General features: G+C 38.3%; 2 protein-coding genes across 3 annotated transcripts in view; both read left to right on the top strand.

Annotated features, from left to right (window-relative positions):
* Positions 1 to 932: 932 nt before the first annotated feature.
* cpne1 (copine I) lies at positions 933 to 12,028 on the top strand. 2 transcript variants are annotated; one of them, XM_063473643.1, is made up of 16 exons: positions 933 to 1,005; positions 2,384 to 2,512; positions 2,604 to 2,783; positions 3,914 to 3,988; positions 4,078 to 4,149; positions 4,562 to 4,645; positions 4,871 to 4,960; positions 5,045 to 5,143; positions 5,226 to 5,312; positions 6,237 to 6,296; positions 6,510 to 6,643; positions 6,828 to 6,882; positions 7,061 to 7,115; positions 7,567 to 7,700; positions 7,788 to 8,024; positions 8,683 to 12,028. In XM_063473643.1, exons 2-16 carry the CDS (start codon positions 2,384 to 2,386, stop codon positions 8,797 to 8,799), a joined length of 1,608 nt encoding a protein of 535 aa, XP_063329713.1. In that variant the 5' UTR covers positions 933 to 1,005; the 3' UTR covers positions 8,800 to 12,028. The 2 variants fall into 2 exon arrangements, with proteins under 2 accessions (XP_063329713.1, XP_063329712.1); XM_063473642.1 differs by lacking the exon at positions 933 to 1,005 and adding an exon at positions 1,013 to 1,182.
* A 568-nt stretch (positions 12,029 to 12,596) lies between these two features.
* Positions 12,597 to 19,721, top strand: part of fer1l4 (fer-1 like family member 4) — a 31,943-nt gene continuing 24,818 nt past the window's right edge. Inside the window, exons 1-2 of the mRNA XM_063472900.1 lie at positions 12,597 to 12,675; positions 14,287 to 14,342. Of these exons, the coding sequence (XP_063328970.1) occupies positions 12,597 to 12,675; positions 14,287 to 14,342 (135 nt within the window). The remainder of the gene's footprint in view (positions 12,676 to 14,286; positions 14,343 to 19,721) is intronic.

The following is a 19,721-nucleotide window of genomic DNA, read 5'->3' as shown; positions in this document are numbered from 1 at the left end:
ATTTTTCTATTAGGTCAGTTTTGAAGTGAAATTTGATTATAGCACTCTGTATCAGAAAGGGGAAAATAAATCTTAAATTGGAAATGCATACATGAATCTCCAAATATTGCTACATCTCTGTAGTGTAATATTACCACACTCGTAAACATGCTGGACTTTAGCAAAAACAATACACAAATTAAGATGCATTGTTCAGTCATGATAATTTAAACTAAAATTAAGTGGACTGAATATTATCTCTGATGGGATGCAGTCATGATCATTTATAAATTACTTGTACGATTTATAATCCTCAGGGATTATGAATTGTGTTAAAGTATGTAACACGTCTGTTAAACATTTTTGCATTATTGCACTGGGATATGCTTTAATCATTACCATATCTTTAAGTCTTGTTGTGCTTGTGTTTGGAAGTAAAGCCTTAATTATGCAAGATCACAGGGACTCTGGACGTTTTTCTCTCTGTCCTGTCATCGTTGTGTTTTGGGTTATCAGCTTTGGTTTGTTGTTGGTGCAGTAATCTTTGCAATAGTTTCCCCGTTTGCTGCAGCAGGTTAATTCCGAGGCGGGTGTAATAATAATATCTTCAGGCTATGCTAAGGTTTAAAGGCGGTGGTATGATTTCTTTTCTGTTGTTCTTGTCTCTGTACCAACTTTACTACTAATATAATTATTAATTACTCAACAATGTGCATTATACCTGGTCGGCTGTAGTGTGATTGGAAAGTTAAATGATTGGGAGGATTGATTGCGTTTGGCGTTATTGAGCTTTTATTGTGAAGGAGTCTACAGGACATGTGAAAGGTAGTAACGTCACCATACTCTTGTTGGGGATCAGGGGGCGTTACTGACAGTTGCTTTGGCCAATCAGGAGTCGAGTACGCAACCGCATGTTCAATCAGAGAATAGTTAGCCTGGCCACCACCCTCCCGTGTCATCGAAGGCTTTCGAGCAACGACAAACGGAGTTATTTTCGTCTCAGTTACTCAAGGCTTGTATTGTGTGGTGTGTATTTTACTAGAAATCCTGATAAACTGGTCAGATAACGTTCGGTGAGCTCTTTAGTGTGTTTAACAGAAAAAACAAGGTGTAGTTTCCTTTCGCGGGTTGTGGGAGTGGCTGTACACCGCCCTTGGTTTTTATTCCTGTTTGAAGGGGATAAAATATAACGGATCCAATAAGGTGATTTTTAGCATTTATGATGGCATAATTCTCTTTAAATGTGTGTTTGTGCGAGAGTGTGTGAACTGCGTGTGTTGGAGAATTGTGCTGGTTTAACTGGTTTTACAGGTCAAGTGAAATCTCCATTCAATCTCTTGCTGATGTTGCCTTTAGGGGCTGCTACTCCTTAAGTTCGTGCGGGTGGTGCCTTTACCTTCTTCTGCTCCTTTTGTTGATTTAGTTTGTAGTGAAAACGGCATATCAGGTGGCAGATGGTGAGAATATGTCACATGAGTTGTTATAGAAAAGCCTGACTGACTTTATGGCTGCTGATAAAGACGATACCGCCACATTTCCTCTGTTTATTGAGTGTCTGTTGGAAGACCGGTGGCCTCTTTTGAATGTGGAAAAGATAAATGAATACAGTCATCAGAGATATGCTGTCTTACATTTGGGCTGTTTTATGACTCTGTGGTGCAGAAAGTTGCAGAACACAAAACTGAGATCTTGCCAAACTTCAGTTAAATTCTGCAGCTGTTTGTGGTTAAAGAGTGATTGCATTTGTGGTGTTTTTGAGCTGCTGTTTCATTTGGGGACATCTTAGGGAACTCGGCTGAAAGTTTCCGGTTTAAGTGGCATACTAATAAAGAGGTTTTGGCTACCAAAAAGAAACTTATCAGGATTGCAATATAAAATAATTTGTTTTTATTTTTAAGTCGCATTCAATATGATTAAAGTATATATTAATGTATAATGAGTTGACCAAAAGTGGCACAACACTTAGGTTATATAAGGTAACCGACTCACTTCCTGGACCAGGTGGTTGCATGCAAAGACCCAGTATGGTTAAAAAAAATCCTGTTACCAACGCGTGTTTTTTGAGACTCAGCAGATGTTTAACTAATGTACAGGAGCAAGAGATGAGAAGAGTATGATAGTGATTAGATGTTGTGTTTATATTGATCTGTAGCGGCTGAGTTGTTGTGGCCACTTTGGGTAAGCCAAGGCTTTGTTTCTAGTGATTCAGTGCTTATGGATAAGCATTGGTGTTATTTTCAGTTGTTTTTTTCTGATACAGGGTACTATAACTGCTGTAAAGACACACATTTCTGCTCTTGAATGACTATTTTAACGTTACAGCTGTCACTGTAAGCTATGCTGATATTGAACTCTTAAGTTCTGAAATATGCTGATTTTAATTTCTTTTCTGCTCCTCCTTCAGATGGCAGACTGTGTCAGCAAGGTGGAGCTGAGTGTCTCCTGTGCTAACCTGCTGGATAAAGATGTGGGGTCAAAGTCTGATCCTCTGTGTGTCCTGCTGGAGAGCACTGGAGGAGATAAGTGGGCTGAGGTAATATGACAGTCGCGCTTCAGAACAGAGCTTTGTTTGGCTTCAGACTTCATTCTAATGTGAGAATCCTGTTGGTGTTTCTCTGCATCAGTTGGGCCGCACTGAGCGTCTGAAGAACAACTCCAGCCCGTCCTTCAGTCAGCGTCTCCGACTGGATTATCACTTCGAGAAAGTTCAGAACCTGAAGCTGGGTGTCTACGACATCGACAACTCTAGCTCTGATCTTGGTGATGATGACTACCTGGGAGGGGTGGAGATCACACTTGGCCAGGTACACACCGAATGTGATCAGCTATTACTTTCAAAGAAATATCAGATTTATTAGAATCTATTTTTCAATAGACTAAGGTTCAACTCTTCAAAATGCAGTCAAGCTTATTTTTTTTTGTTTTTGTGTCCCAACTGTTGTAGGTTAGAATTGTAACTTTCAGTCTGTTGCTTTCTCCAGTTTCCCAAGAAGAAGCAGGAGAAATATATACAATAGGAGGGATGTATATAAAAGAGAAATGTATACAAAAATAAGAGAAAGGCACACATTAGAGTACAAGTTGCAAAGTGCTTGGGAGTAGTGCAAAAGAAGAAAGACTTGGTCTGAATAGAGTGTGTGTGCGAGTGGCCTGAGTGATGGGGGTCACTCAGACCATGGCTCAGATTAGTGGGGTGGGTGGGCAGGGGTGGGGTACTTTTTATAAAGTTTATACATTTTTTTTTATAAATGTATGTGACATCAACCACATCACAAAAGTTTTACTATAAAGTTACTGAAATAAGTAGATGTACTTTCTTTATTGAAAGTGGAATTGTAACTCATTTACTTCCATTAAAAATTTTGTTGGCAATGTGTCAGAAACTAGCTGAAATGCAGAATATGATGAATATGACCAAGAAATAAACAATTTGAGATGCAGGAAATGTTTCATGGTTTTTAATTATTGTGCAAAGTTGTTGCAAATAAATTTTATTTTAACTAACATAATGATTCACGAACAGCTGTTCCAGTCTTACAATGTGTAGATTATTCAGTGCAGATTATTCTGCAGTTTTCCAATGTAATGCTGGCGCCCTCTAGTGGTGACATTGAACCATAACGAGCTATGCTGTCTGTGCTGCAGCTGATTGGCTGTTTTTAATTCTGAAATGGCGTTTTTGTTGTTGTTGTTTTTTTTTAACTTACAGATTCAGGTTGAGTCTACAGGTTTGAGGCATGCAAGCTGATATAAGATTATAATCTGATCCATTTAAAATGTTCAACAACACATTATTTTTGTTAGGCAAGAAACTAAAAAGTTCCCCTGAGGTCAACATTTCCCTCTGCTGGACAAACTGTGTTATGCAAATTCAGGTTTGGGAGCTGGCTGTCAATGATTAAGCTGCAAACATTACCTTCTCTGTGTGTTTCAGATAGTTTCCAGCAAAACTGTGACCAGACCTCTGCAGCTGAAGAAGGGCAAACCTGCTGGGAAGGGAACCATCACTGTATGTACAGTATCGCTGTACTGAGAATAAAACAAGATTATGATGACTGTGACTTTAACATAAGTGTGTGTGTGTTTCTGTGTGTGTAGATCACAGCAGAGGAGATAAAGGACAACAGAGCCATTGAGTTGGAGTGGGAGGCTAAAAACCTTGACAAGAAGGTATCTTCTACTTCCTACTTTATTTAATTCTTAATTATTACTCACTGAGGTTTGATCTCATGAACAGCTGCTCTGGATGGCTGCTGGTGTTTCTTGATACTCCCCATCGGTCTTATTTTTCCTCACCTTTGTGCTTAAAAGCATCATTTAAGTGTACACTGGGGGGTGGTGGGGTGGGGTGGTATTTTTTAGCTTTATAATTTTGAGCTTTTCTTAGACTCACCTCAAGCAGAATTATTTTTATTACAAAGAGTTTGGTAATATGTACTGAATTTTCCTTTTCTATATCTGAGCCACTGATGACATGCAGCTATATCAGAGTATGTGTGTTGCTTTCTAATCTACCCTCACAGCTTAGTAAAATGCATCGCCAATAAATGACATTGCAGCATGCTGTCCTCCGTTTGTTTAGGATACGTTTGGGAAGTCTGATCCATTCCTGGAGTTTTTCAGACAGGGAGATGATGGGAAATGGCAGCTGGTCCACAGGACAGAGGTAAACACACATGCACACACCTTATTTCATGTGAGAGATGGCTGTTAATAGCTATGATCTTTCTCAAACGCTTTCTTGTTGCTGAAATACAAATTATCCTCAATTTAAACATCTAGCACTCGTAGCTTATCATGTGGAAAAACTACAAAAGCACAAACAGAAAAATTTTGGTGAAGATGACCAAGATGAAGACGGTTTCTGTGTATTTGTGTTTTCCATTTGTAGGTTGTGAAGAACAATCTGAATCCAACCTGGAAGAAGTTCACCATCCCTCTGCAGACTTTCTGCTACAGCGACCTTGAAAGACCTCTGAAGGTTCCACCAATTAGAATCCACCTCAGTTCATGACAGCCAATCAAATGTGTAACTGTTCCATTAAATCCTGTCCCCCCTTTGCAGGTGGATTGCTCTGATTACGACAGTGATGGATCTCATGATCTGATTGGTTCTTTCACCACTAAAGTCTCCGATATGCAGAAAACAGCACACGGCTCACCGGTGAGTCCACCGATAATAAGACATGTGACGTATTTTAGTTTGCTGCTGAGAGGTTATTGAGCTGTGCCGTGTTGTTCTCCAGGTGCAATTTGACTGCATCCATCCCGAGAAACAGAAGAAGAAGAAGAGCTACAAGAACTCTGGAGTTGTCTCTGTCAAGAGCTGCAAGGTAAAGACTACATGACACAGGGTTCTCTTCAAGGGGTTTACTTTTTTAAATTTTCTACTTTATTTAAATGGGAATTCCTTTAAAGTTAAAATCTCACTTTTTTAATGGGGACCTGTCCAAGAAAGTACACATTACATGGTTATTAACATTATAAAATCAAGTAAGTCAAAAACTGATATCAGATAAAAATAAACAAATTGAGAAAATGATGTGCATAAAGTTCAGCTTAGGAATACTAATTCTACTCTCCATCTACGGTTACTGTGTAAACCACTGTCAAACAGACTGAACAGATTCCTCCTCTCTTGAACTGAAGTTTCTATTCATTGAGTTTTCTTGAACTGGTCACTGCCTCACAGGAAATATGAAACCTGCAGACACAGAACAGTGTAGAGAAATACCTACTGTTAAATATATTTCATTGTTTAAAGAGTGGGCTTGTAATAGAGGTCTAAAATCACATAACTTGATTTACGGAGTCCAAATAAGTGATATTTCATAGTCTGTAGTCTAACTGGGGCTCTGCATCAGAGGCAGATGAGGCAACTCCTGCAGGGGGATTCATGTGTTTCAGCTCTCCTGCCTTTCTCAGTATGATTGGGGCAACTTCATGCATTGCTGAGCTGAACTGTAGATCCTTTGCTTCCCTCTGCTTCTGCTGAAGAGTTGAGGAAAAGTGCAACTTTTAAAGTACTAGCCATGAGCCAGTTAAAGTATTCAGATGTTCCAGCACACTCTAAAAATGTCCAGAGAGTCGAGGCACTCTACAGAAGCTAAGTTAGCCCAAGCCAAGCTAGCAACTTGTGTTAACTGCTAATCAAAGCTCTGCTGGCTTGGCTTGTTGGTGGCTATTGCAATGACGGAAGTGAATCTTTAGTAAAGATGCATGTATCGAAACATGTTTGATTCTCTGTTTGTGTGCAGCTGATCACTCAGTACACCTTCCTGGACTATGTGATGGGCGGCTGCCAGATCAACTTCACCGTATGTCAACACCAGCTCACATGCACACATTTTAAGTGGTGTAATTTATCTAACCAAGCTCAGTAACTCAAAGATAAATAGAATATTTTGTTTATAGGGTGGCTTATCTTTGTCATTTGACTTTTCAGCTACTGATCACAACTTATCAATCAACTTGAGCAGTTGAAAAAGAAGTTAATAAACTAACGCAGTAATTTCATGTGAACGCTTTAGGTTGGGATCGACTTCACTGGCTCAAATGGTGATCCTCGCTCACCCAACTCTCTCCACTATATGAGTCCAGATGGGCTGAACCAGTACCTGTCTGCTCTGTGGTCTGTGGGCCAGGTGGTCCAGGACTATGACACGTCAGTACTGATCCACTCAAACTACACCCAAACACCTACCCATCTCCAACCTGAGCCTTAAACTCTAAACTCTGCAGCCTTCTAAGCTCTTGTTCTGCTCTCCTGACTGCACTCTAACCTCTGGTGAAATGAAAATGTTTCTGATCTTTATGTCTAACAGTCATTATTTTGTTTCCTCTTTCAGCGATAAACTCTTCCCAGCGTTCGGTTTTGGAGCCAAATTACCTCCAGACTACCAGGTCAGCTCTCTAACCGACCAATCACAAAGCCTGTTTCTTTAGTTTCTATTTGTTTCTGAAGTGAGAGATCATTAATTCCCTGAGGTGTAAAAATTATTTTGTAATTTTCTGATTTGGTTTCGTTGATCTAAATCAGTTACGTCCGGTTTACTAAACTGTTCTACTGTTGATCCTACAGGCGGCACACCACGAATTCGCCCTCAACTTCAACCCAACTAACCCTTACTGCCAAGGTACACACACATTTACTGTACCTCAAAAGTGATATGATTTACTAGATTATTCCATTTAAAAAAAACAGGTGAGGGAAGAATTAATTAAAATTTTATTTAAGATAGTTTACCTTTTATTTGACAAAAAATAGCTTAAAAAAAAAAACCCGGCTGTACCCTGTACCCTTAATCATGAGTTTTAACATCTTATCAGTATCAATAAAGACATGATTTGATGAGGATTAGAATGGGTTTATGGGTTTTTCCAAAGGTAGCTGCATAGGAAGAGATCTCTCTCACTCTGATGCACACACACAGTCATTTTGTTCTGAAGCAGACCTGAAAAATGACAGAAACCGCTCAGTTCAAAAAAGAGAAACATGGTTACCCTTAGTAGGCATCCAAGGAGGGAAGAGTTAACAGATTTTCTTTTTAAAGTTTGGTTTTTCTGCTTTGCTGCTGCCACTCTTAGGCATCCAGGGGATTGTTGAAGCCTACAGGATGGTTTTGCCTCAGCTCAGACTCTCTGGACCAACAAACTTCTCCCCCATCATCAACCATGTTGCCTCCATTGCTGCCGGTGCCGCACAGGCTAATGCTGCGGCTGTAAGTGAACTCATAACAACTAAAGCTTAAGACAGTTAACCTGAAATACACAGTCTAACTGTGACATGTATCTTCTTGTCTCTGCAGCAATACTTTGTCCTGCTAATCCTCACTGATGGCGAGATCACTGACTTTGACCAGACGAGGGACGCCATCGTTCGGGCATCAAGACTCCCCATGTCAATCATTATTGTGGGGGTAGGACCAGCTGACTTTAAGGCCATGGAGCTTCTGGATGGAGATGACGGTGTGCTTAGGTCAACAGCTGGAGAATCAGTCGCCAGAGACATTGTCCAGTTTGTGCCGTACAGACAGTTTGCAGATGTAAGTGTGATGTATAAGAAGACTAAAAGAAAGTTCAGGCTCAGTTACAAAGGACTCATTCCTGTGGCCTATCATTTTAATTTTTTAGTTATAAATTTAATATTATTCCAACTTAAAAAAAAACTATTATGCTGAAAACCTGAAAGATAAACAGAAACATTACTTCTCATGCCGACACGGCAGAAAACAGATTTTTAGATGCTTTCCACTAAAACAGTGATGTCACTGTGCCTAAATAGGCAAATATAGACAGAATTAAAGTGGATTCTTGCTTGAATTTAATGAAATGCAAGGACAATATTTTTTTACATCTTCCTCCAGAATGACAACTTTTCTCATCCAGTTTTGTTTTATTCTGAAGTCTGACCCCTCCCTCCAACTACCCCGCTGGAATTACCTGTGTACTTTTATAGATGAAGGGATATTTCTTTCATAGAAATGATAAGTCTCTACATTCCATTCATGCAACCACTCTCCTCAGAGAGGGCACAAAACAAAAATGCATCAACAACAGAAAATAATTTCTTAATTTAAAACCTGTTCAGGTCTAAAATAATATGCTCTAAATGTTAACCTGTCTCTGGGGGCGAAGTCATTTCTGTGCATGGACTCTGTGGTGTTGGAGGAAATCATTAACAACATCTCTCTCTTTTTCCAGGCTCCTCAGGCTGCTCTGGCTCAGTCTGTGCTCGCTGAGGTTCCCAATCAGCTGGTCTCTTATTTTAAAACAAGAGGGCTGGAACCACCAAAATCTCAGGCTGCTGCTAAATCCTAAACCTAAAAATCCTAAACATTCCACATGCCCTAAAGCCCACCCTCACATTCCCCCAAACCACTCCCCAAAACCGAAGGCCCACCCTCATGTCATTCCAACCCACCACTAGACCACCACATACCCCCACTCGGCCTTAAGCCACAAAGTTGACCACTCTTCAAGGACCACGCTGATGTGTTAGCCAATCACAGAACAGCACTCAGCTGTTAGCCAATCACAGAACAGCACTCAGCTGTTAGCCAATTGCAGAACAGCTGTTAGCCAATTGCAGAACTAACAGCTGTTAGCCAATTGCAGAACAGCACTCAGCTGTTAGCCAATCAGGATGCCACAGGAAAACATCCCAGTTTTGTTTACTCCATTTAAGAATGTCTTTGTTTCCAGATCTTCGTCTTCTATAGGTGGAATGACAATCTTAGAATATAAATGGCAGATTATTTATTCCTTCTGCTGCTTCCACAGTATCTATGCAGATCACATGTGTTTGTTAGCATGTGTTTGAAAATCAAAGAGCCACACACACACCCACACACACAGGGGAAAAGTGTCTTGTTTTTGTTCCACATGTATTCTAACAGAAGAAGAAAGTTACTGACAGTGGAGATGTGATCTCTAAAATCTGTACAGATGTCTGGGTTTTCTCATTCGTTTAAATATAGTTTTATCACAGCAGCCCCTAGTGGACATGAGTGGCACTGCAGCTCCTGGTTCCTCAGTTCTGTGTGTGTGTGTGTGTGTGTGTGTGTGTGTGTGTGTGTGTGTTGCTCTGATTTAGCTTTTTTTTTTTTTTTTTTTTTAATGTGCCAATACCTTGCACTTTGCTGGAAGATTATATTACAAATGATATATAGCTTTGCACCTACCGCCTTACTATAGACTTCAATGCTGCCTTATAGTGTAGCCTTAGTTTAGCTTCTTTCTTGCTACTTGAGCCTGAATGTTTCGGGATAGCTCTCTTGTACTGCTGGTTGTTAATGCTGCCATTTTGGCTCCCAGAGCTCCATTTTGCACATTATGTCAGTAACGTTTGCAGGTTACTAGTAAATCTGAACGTCTGCAATTCAACTGCAATCAATTGATTGAAATAGAGTCTAGGTTGGACATTAAAGAAAATATAATGTGAGCGTTATAACAAAGCAATTAGTATCAAACATAATGTGCAAAGTGAAGTCAAACAAAGTTTAGAACAACGACAGTAAAGTGCCTTTTAGAATAAACCTGAAAACTTTTAACACTTGAATGAATCCTGGGAGCCAAAATGGCCACCTGTGCAGCACAGTGACATCACTGCTCTCTTTAGATCCTATGCAAATAAGATGTTTTTGAAGTTGGAAAAAAATTGTTTCCAAAGCAAAGACAAACACTTTAAAACATGAATTTGTATTTAAGCTTGAACTCCATATCACAGCAACATGTCCAGGCTTTGAAGGATTAATGCCAAGGAAAACAAGAGGTGGAAAAGTAAGCAATTAATAATCAGACTAAACTTTTATGTAACTGAAGTCATAAAACAGCAGGCATTGTGGACACTTTAGGAAGCCTTGAGATAAACATGGCTCCTACAGCCTGGGATGCTGGGATTTAAAACGTGTCAAAATATATGTTTACAGCATAGTCACATTTAATTTTGTTATAAAATACTGTTACCACAGCTTCAGCTGTAAAGACTTCTAAACAATTATTAGATGTTGTGCCTTTTTGTTTTTTAAAAGATTAGCTTGAGAAAATGCAGGAAAGGAAGGAGGAAAAATGGGAAACAAAAAGAAGTGCTTGGTTAAACTGAAACCCTCGACTTTGTGGTCAGTGTCTTGACCTCCAAACTCATGGGGTGGCAAGATTGAGCTTTTTTTACTCATGTCACATCACCACTTTTGTGCAAGATGTTGATTTTAAAAAAAAAAGAAGAAGAAAAGTGACAGCTGTTAATCAACGTTCGCTTTTCACACTAATTTGAGGTCAAATTTTTGTACTCTGTATTGATTGTATTTTTATTTTAACTTGAGCCAAGATTTCTTGTTTCAGTCTCATGAAAGCGCTGGTTTGATTTTCTTCAATTAAAACTCTGAGAGATCAGATCTCCAGGGGAAAAAGGTCAGGCAAAAGTGATCAAACATGTTGTTTTATCTATTTTTAATTGAAACAGTATTTCACCATGAATATGGGTAATAGAAAGCCACCTCCTCTGCACAGCGTCCTGATAGACTCACAGGAAGTGAATCCACCGCTAATTTTGTTACAGAAGTTCAGAGATCAGCTGAATGGGATAAACTGTTTCTTATTAAAACACCATCTCCCTTGTTTTGCTTTACTGTTTGCCAAAATCCTTTTCCTTGCAGAACTAATTATATAATTATCGCAGCAGCACACACAACTTCTGTATTAACAGCTGTGATCAGTTCAACAGAAGGATCAGTTTCATTTAAATACATTTTAAACCACTGCAAAGTTGTTGGTTTTTTTTTTTTTTTTTTTTTTTTTTAAGTTTCACGTATTGGACAAAATTTGGGAGAAAAATCTGTTTTTATTTTGTTTTTTTTTTTATTTTGTTTTTTTTAATTTCTTTTCTGCTCTATGCCAACTTTTAGGTTGGGAGCTGCTGGTTTATTTCTGCTGTGGCAAAAGGGTTAGGTTTAGTCTTAGAAACAGGCCTGCAGTATTTGAATTTTCTGCAAACAGAAAATTCTAAATTTGTTTTAGAAAAAGATAATTAAATCTACTATTGTTCCGATTTTATTTTGGTTGTTTTGGGGTTGTTGTTTTTTTGTGCCAAACATTAGTAGATTCAGTAGAAAGTTTGTTTCTTTCAGGTTGTTTTTCACCTTCACCTGGTGCTTCTAAAGGAAGGGAAACTTCTGTTTTCACATGTTGATTACTGAAACATATTTTTGTTCTACTAAAACATATTTTAGGAGACCATGATTGATCACATTGATTGGTCACATGGTGCTGTCGTCTCACAAACCCACAGTAGCAACAAATTAAGCTTAAGATTAGGTATTAATAATTATGATGATGATGATGATAAAGCACTACATCTCCCATAGTATTCCCACACTGCTGCAGGCTGTGATTAGAATAGTTTGTGGAGCCACAGCATAATGTGACTAGCAGCTCCACTGCTCATTTGGCTAACTGCTATTGACTTACCTATGTAACTAAACCAGTATAACCAATAATAAACCTGTCTGTGAAGAATGCTTGTCTCAAGGCGGTAATAAAAACTGGGAAAAGGAAAACATGGTGGTTTTTGTGTTTCATTGGAAGAGCTGCTGTTCTTGTAAAAACGTAATTTTCTTCTTATCTTTACTTACTGAGAGAAGGATGACTGTGTTTGTTTAGCTAGTCTACCTCTCAGCATGAATGATTTCTCACACAAACATACTGACGTTCATATTTCAGCTCCATCGGGTTGAAATGGAGGCTTTGCTCTTTATATTCAGTCGAACACACTCAAAGCTGGTCAAACTATCTGATCAGCTGTGCTGGAATCAAACATTTGTTTCCCCATCATAGAGTTCATCAACTCAAAGTTAAAACTGCTTCCTGGAACAGGGTGCAGGTGAACGCTGCAGAAGCCTGGTGTGTGTGCTTTCTGAGGAGGAAACTAGTTGAGCAACTGTATTTGCTTTCTCAAACATTTAAAAGGACCTGCCCTACACACACACACATTTTAACAAGACTAACTGTACAGTCACACACACAGTTTCATACCGCTGAAGAGGGAAGACGGAGAAGAAGCAATGAGTCGACTTCATAAGGACATGATGTAGAGAGACAAAAAACAGGTGTCTGTTATCATGTCCATCACTGTGAATCTGAAGAGGATCTTTAACCTGCCAGGACGATCTGACAGAAAGGTTGAACTCTGCTTCAGAGGTCGGTAACACACAGCAGCAATGTCCGCACACACCTTTGGTCTCTTTGGCACATTAAGTGACACAAAAGTGTGAGGACACACATGATCTGTGTTCTTGGTTTGCTTCATTGAACTTTTATCATGTTTTATCGTAAAAGTAACAGTACCAAACTGTAAAAATACAGCAATGTTAAATTCTACATAAAAATACTGAAAGTATAAAAACTAGCAGAAAAGTGCCAATAATTTAAAACATGTAAATCAAGAGTATTACATTTAAAAGCTGCATTACTGATTTGTAATTATGGGTTTTTATTGTGGTGGCAGAGCAGTGTAGAGTTCATTGTCACTGCGTTACATCTTCTGTTTACATTTAAGACTCTGACGTTAGAGATAAACTGTTTTTTTAAACTTCAGCCAAGGCTTGATTTTGTTCTGCTTCACTTCCTCTGGAGGGATACTGGTAAGAGGAGGACAAATGGGAACAAATACACAAACTACAAACAGATGTAGCAACTGAAACAAGTGAAAAGTTATTTTAGCACTGCTGGAAGGTGGAGATTTATTTATTTTGTTTATTTTTAAGCTGAGAAATTCACTGCATGAATTTAAATTTCATACAGTGAATAAATAAGAAAATCGAACATGGAGCTCAGATGACGAGTAAAAACACGTTGAAGCTCAAATGATTGACGGGATTAAACTACACAAGGATGATGTTTATTGTTTAGGTTCACATTTCCAGTGTTTTTTGTTGTAGTTGTTTTTTAATCAATTTTATCTAGTTTTTCCTGATATCTCGTGATGATTTTTTGATGTGGTCCGAAGCCAACTTCAGCCTTGACTGAAACCAGCTACTGTTTCATTATTGCCAGCAGCCGTACTGGTGTAAAACAGAAAGTGCTTAAATCAACTTTTAGGCTGTGCCAAGAAGAGCGTTAAAGTGTACTCTATGATGGTCTTTTCATTACAGCGTACAGAAAAGTTTATTTGTCAGCATCTGAACAAACATTAAATTGCTACACATGTACACGTATGGGTGTTACTCAGTCAACATTAAAATAAGTCCCTACACTGCAGAGGTGAAGTATTTAGATGCTGATGCGTATTTTATCAGGGATTCAATTAGAAGTAAAGGCTGTGCATTTAAAGTATTTAAGTAACTGTGACCACCACACCACTATAAACTGGTTTTAGAGTGTTTTATTGATGCATTAACATGTAAATAAAACATCGCTGTACTTGAGTTGGTGCTTTTTTGTAAGATCTTTATAATTTTTTTCATAATCTTACAATCTGTTTATTATCTCATTCTAACAACTGATCTGGTTTGACTTTGTAATAAATTCATACTATGATGACGATGAAGTTAAAATAATTAACAGTGAACGAGTTTTTGGACAAAATATATTTATTATATAAACAAAAAAAACATAGCCACAAAGCGGAACATTAGACGAGGCAGTATTGTTTTATTGCTATGTTTAATTAAAAAAAATCTTAATAATTTATCCACTTGCTCCACGCTGGTTGTTTCTGTTTCAACTCTCCATGTTTAAAAGAGTGTTTGAGGTAAGTTTAATTCACAGTGTGCAGCCAAAAGCATCACAGTCTGTCTGTCTTTCCTTCAGATTTCACCCATAAAACCAGAGTCCTGCAGTGTGAGAATGTGGCTATCTTCAATGAGGTCAGTAAACCATATTATGCTATGGACATGCTCATGTCAGTCAGAAAAGCGCCAGCTGGATGTATTCCTATAAGCATATTCTGCAGATGAACATTTAAAATCTCTAACCAAAGGATTTTTGGTGCTGGAAGCTTTCTGGTTTCCATCTGCTTTTTTCTTGTTTTCTGAGTGCCATTGAACAATCACAGGCATTAGTTGGATTTGGGTAAATGGTCTATGCAGAGATCAAAAGAAAGATGGAATTAGAAGAAATGCACCAGATAACCAGTTGCTTTTTATCAAAAATATTTATCTGTATTTGTAAACAACGAGTGGAGAACAGAAGTTGAAATGTTGGCCTTTAGCTACACAGGAAGTCCTCAAAAATCATCTGTTACCTCCAGAGTCTAAAGTTACCAGGCTAGCTTACTTGTTCCCGTAATCCCCCAAATGTATAGTTACCTGATAAATCTGCTGTCCAAAGCTGTCTACAAACTATAACCACAATTCTAGCGTCCATGTCTGAAAAGCAAACCCAGTTCCTTGAAACCTGCATTTTTCTCTAATGATCTCCAGGGGGCGACTCCTCTGGTTGCACGAAGATGCAAGACTGTCTATAAAGCAATGACGCTAAATTGTATTATGACTTTACTATGGAGTTTTTATTTTCAGTTTGTATTTTAAAATCTTCCTCAACACAGCGAGATATTTAATTTGTAAGTTAGATTAAAGCAGGGGTTAATATAGCTGTAACAAAATTGCGATGGAGAAGCTGGCACTTTATACCATGCTCTAAGTTTCTCATTCAGATCCACAAGTTAGCTGTGTCTGATTAAAAACAAACAAACAAAACAAACCAAAAACTAAAGCGTGACAAGACCGGCCAAAATGCTTAGCTTGCATTTTCTAAATAGGAGGCCACAAATCCAAGGGAGGCATGAGTATCGATCGCTCGTTTCTCGTGTGACTCTGGCGTTTATAGAGATGTCTGTTCAGATGGGAGTGTGGAGATTAGCCTTCATTCACTAATGGAAGCCCTCATACACATGATTTATGCACAGGTTTGTGCATACACACTGTTAGTGAGTGAGAGCAATTGAGATTTCAGAGCAAATGATTTTCATCCTTTCTGTCTGTTCTGGTCTGTACGTCTTCGTTTATCGTTGTCAGGACCACGTTGAACTCACAGGGGGGCTGTTTGACACGTCAGACTTGGTTTTAAGAGGACAATATATGGTCAGGGTGAGGGTCCTAACAAAGACAGAAGCGCTGTGCGTGTGTTGGAGCTGGTAGCTGCTGCTGTTTGCCTGCTACAGATTGAAACTATTTTGATTAAGCTGATATGAGAGTGTACCCCTCCTATAGTGCACACACAGCCACTCCTTCAGCACACACGCCAGCTACTGGCATGCATTGACGTTAATCTGCTTCACTCTGTTAAGACAGATGTGATAGATGAATCCATCCTCCTGGCATGGCTCACGGTCTGTTAGCTGGTTGGTCCACCACACTGATCAGGTCTAAAATATTTAAACAACAACTCAACATGAGTTGGTTTACAAACCAAACTGACATCAACAAATTCTTCTGGTAATCTTGTGACATTTGGTACAGACATCATGCAGAGAGGCTGTATTGTTCAGTTAATCCTGATTCATTCGCAGGCATGTAACTACCATTCACAGTCCTTTGTAATCTTTGTTATCAGGTCATAGTTTGAATTTATCTAAAGCTGTCATTTATGACCAAAACCAAAAAGTCCAACATTTTAACTGTATGACATGTATGTGTGGCATTTTATCGAGCTGCTGCACTTAGAGTTGTAACTGTGACAGGATTCCTTACGATAAACTTCAAGGCGACTTTTATAGTGAGCAGGAGATTTTCTTTACAGTAATTACAGCAGAGAAAAGAAAAGGGTTTAACAAAATGACATTATTGTGTGAATAAAATGTCATAAGACATGAGGAGATTGAACAAAGCTGACAAACTACCAAACCGAGAAACTCGTGCGGAGATTCTTTGCTAGTCTATGAATTATTTCATGACATAGAAGGAAGACAAGAACATTTTAGTGCACAGAGGCAGAAAACGTATTTGAAAAAGAAAGCAAACACCATCAATTATACATCCTGAGTATGAAGACAGCAACGGGCACCTTTTTCCAGTTACTTGTGTTTTTAGAGCACAGAAGGCTACAAGAAAAGCCATCCGACCGAAGTTCTTAAATGGGAACCATGACCACGGGGTAATCAGAAATAAATGCCAAAACCAAAAATATTTACAGAGTTTTAAGAATTAAAAGTATTTTGATTGGAGACAGGCAAGCATTAGGATACGGAGATGCCCAGTGAAAATATGATGATGACATTTAAGCACAGATTCACCCATGAGGTGAGCTACTAAAATAAAGAATGTTTATAATATTTTAATGATATTTATTTATTAATTGGGCAGCACAGTGGTTAGCACTGTTGCCTCACAGCAAGGAGGTCCTGAGTTCAAGTCCACCACCAGGCCAGGGTCTTTCTTTGCAGATTTTGCTGTTTGCCCAGTTTGCTCCCCAGGTACTCCGGCTTCCTCCCTCAGTCCAGAGACATGCAATTAGTGGTTAATTGGAAACACTAAATTGCCCATAGGTTTGAAAGCGGGAGTGAATGTGAGCGCGAATGGTTGTCTCTATGTGTTAGCCCTGCGACAGACTGGCAACCTATCCAGGGTGTACCCTGCCTCTCGCCCTTAGATAGCTGAGATAGGCTTCAGCACCCCCGTGACCCTGATAAGCAGAAGAGAATGGATATTTATTATTTTTCATATTATGCATTCTTCTATTTTATTTTTTTAAATTTAAATATTTGTTTTAATGCACACACTTCAGTTTAACATGTTTCCAGCACAGAGCATGACACTCATGTGCTGCACAGAGTGCTTTTAATTTCTAACTAATGCCCCTAATAGGGTTTTTACATCCAACATGCGCACACTTTAGTTTAACAAGAAAAATATTAATACATTTATAAAAGTACAAGAATGTAAAATCGTATTATAAATAATGAATAATACAATTGCACACACCTGCTGCTATATATTTTTAGTATTTTTAGTATTTTCTTTAGCACTATTTATATTATTTATATTACTATTACTGCTGCTACAGTCTTATGCTGCATTAAAACAAAAACACTTACCAACCACAACCTGGGACTACGTCAAGTAGACTAGTACACTACTTTCCAGGGCGCACTGTGGAACACTTTATTATATGTTATGTGTAGGTCCTGTCTTGTTATATCCTGTATGTTACCTAAATGTTGTGCATCTGCACTTTATTGTTGTCTATGTCTACGCATGGGACAGTGTGAAACGTAATTTCAATTCCTTTGTATGGCAAGTACATCTGAAGAAATTGACAAATAAAACTGACTTTGACTTTGACTTTGAATAACTGGCTGCAGCTCTGACTTGCTTTAAAGAAATGAGAGCTTTCAATATTCTTCCAAAAGAGATATATCTAAGAGGATACATCTCTGCCAAATGTCAGAATACAAGTTTATGGTACCTAATGAAGCACCTGGCAACATTTCTGGGCAGCAGAGATTTTGGCAGCATTGCTGTGACACAGTGTCAAAAATACTCTCTTTAAACTTGACACACTCTCGCCGTATTGCCATCTTTGGTGTCCCAGTGGAGTACAAACGATTCTCCACCAGTTAGATGGAGATCTCACCTCATTATTGGCAATGTGACACCTATTCCTACTCCATCAGCAATGCTCCCTCCCATGTGCAGTGGCTCTGTGATACAATGTCTTTTCTTAAACTTGATACGATCAACCATTCTCTCCGAGGCAAATCCCACAACTTCTCACATGTGGAAAGCCTTCCTGACACATTTTAGGTCATTATAATCCCCGTCTCCAGATAGTGACCCTCATCCATGTTCTCCCACCTTCTTGATTCTGTATCTATTGACTTATTAGTTTTTTCTTTTTCTCTCTTATTGTTTCTTCTGTGATTGATTTTGGAAGTACTTTGAAAGGCCTTTCCGCCAATAAATACATTAAAAGAAAAAGAAACACTATTGCATGATTTCAAAGATGAAAAAAGAAAGCCGAGTAAAAGCCTCAGTCTCATTACATAACCTCCTGTTTGTTGATAAAGTAATACAGGAACCTCTTGTGACGTGATCATGAGTATCTGAGTATATATTTCTTTGCTTCTGAGTCAGACATCTGTTTGTTCTTCAGGTGTGACCAGGTGAGTGTATCTGTGTGTGTCTGCCACACCATGATTAACAGCTGAAGTGGAAAATGTCCAGTTCTTTTCTGGATCTAGATTTAATTTTTCTGTTTGTTTGAGGATCAAATTCTTTTAGTACAACAATTACAAGATGTCATGCTGAGAAAACAGAAATATTAACATTTGAAATAAAAACTAAACTTTTACAAATAAATGAATCATGATGAGTGATGACAGATTTGTTTCTTTATGAACTTTATCTGAGAATCCCAGCATGCTAATTAAAAATCATGAGGTAATTGTCAAACTGCATCATAGAACCATATTTTGCTTTTATCTATGCTTCAGATACAAGAAGTGTGTCTGAAAATGTAGGCACCGGAGGCATTGCACAGTAGCTGATATAAAGTTTTACACAACAAATGTGTAAACCAAGACACAAAGATGGAGTGGTTTTATTTTATTTTTCCTTACTTTTTCATATCTCTTTATTGAATTTTCAAATATATTCTGGTACATAAAAATACACCCCCAATCCATCCCAACTCCTGAACTATTCCCACCCCAGTAGGCTACAATTATGGTTTTATGGATGTATTATATATTTTCACAATAAAATGAAGTACAGCTTTCTTTTCTTTGGGATAAATATTATTTTTTAAAATTCTGAGTGACTTCTATTGAAATAAATTCCAAAAAATATTTTCTAAACTGTAAAAAAAATCACTTAACCCAGATTTTTGACTCAAAGTGCCATTTTTTCCCCTTCTTGTTTCCTTTTTTTTTTTTTTTTTACTCAGACTTACTGGGTTTTTTGGTTCAATCACTGCCTCCAAAAATGTCCTTAGTCAAGGCACTGAAAGACTCTGATTAATGCGTAATGTTTTAAATGAAATCAGGTCAGTATAAGTGTAAAACTGTGGAAAACTCCCGTTCTTGATTGTTTTGTGTTGGGGATCTTAAAGCTTAGAGTGTGTTTTAAGACCATTAATGGTTTTTGTTTTGAGTCCAGTGTCTTTTTTTAAAGAAGAAATTGTACAAATGACTGCAGCTCTGGCCAATGACTCCTTCAATTTTTTGTTCAAAAATGTTTTTTCATGTAGATTTCTACCAGCAGAATGATAGAAATAATCTCAAAACAAATCTACTTGTTGTCGTTGTG

Source organism: Pelmatolapia mariae, linkage group LG5 (genome assembly GCF_036321145.2).
Source record: "Pelmatolapia mariae isolate MD_Pm_ZW linkage group LG5, Pm_UMD_F_2, whole genome shotgun sequence".
Taxonomy (NCBI): Eukaryota; Metazoa; Chordata; class Actinopteri; order Cichliformes; family Cichlidae; genus Pelmatolapia; species Pelmatolapia mariae.
Note: the sequence above shows the minus strand (reverse complement) of the source record. Positions and strands in the feature narration are given on the sequence as shown.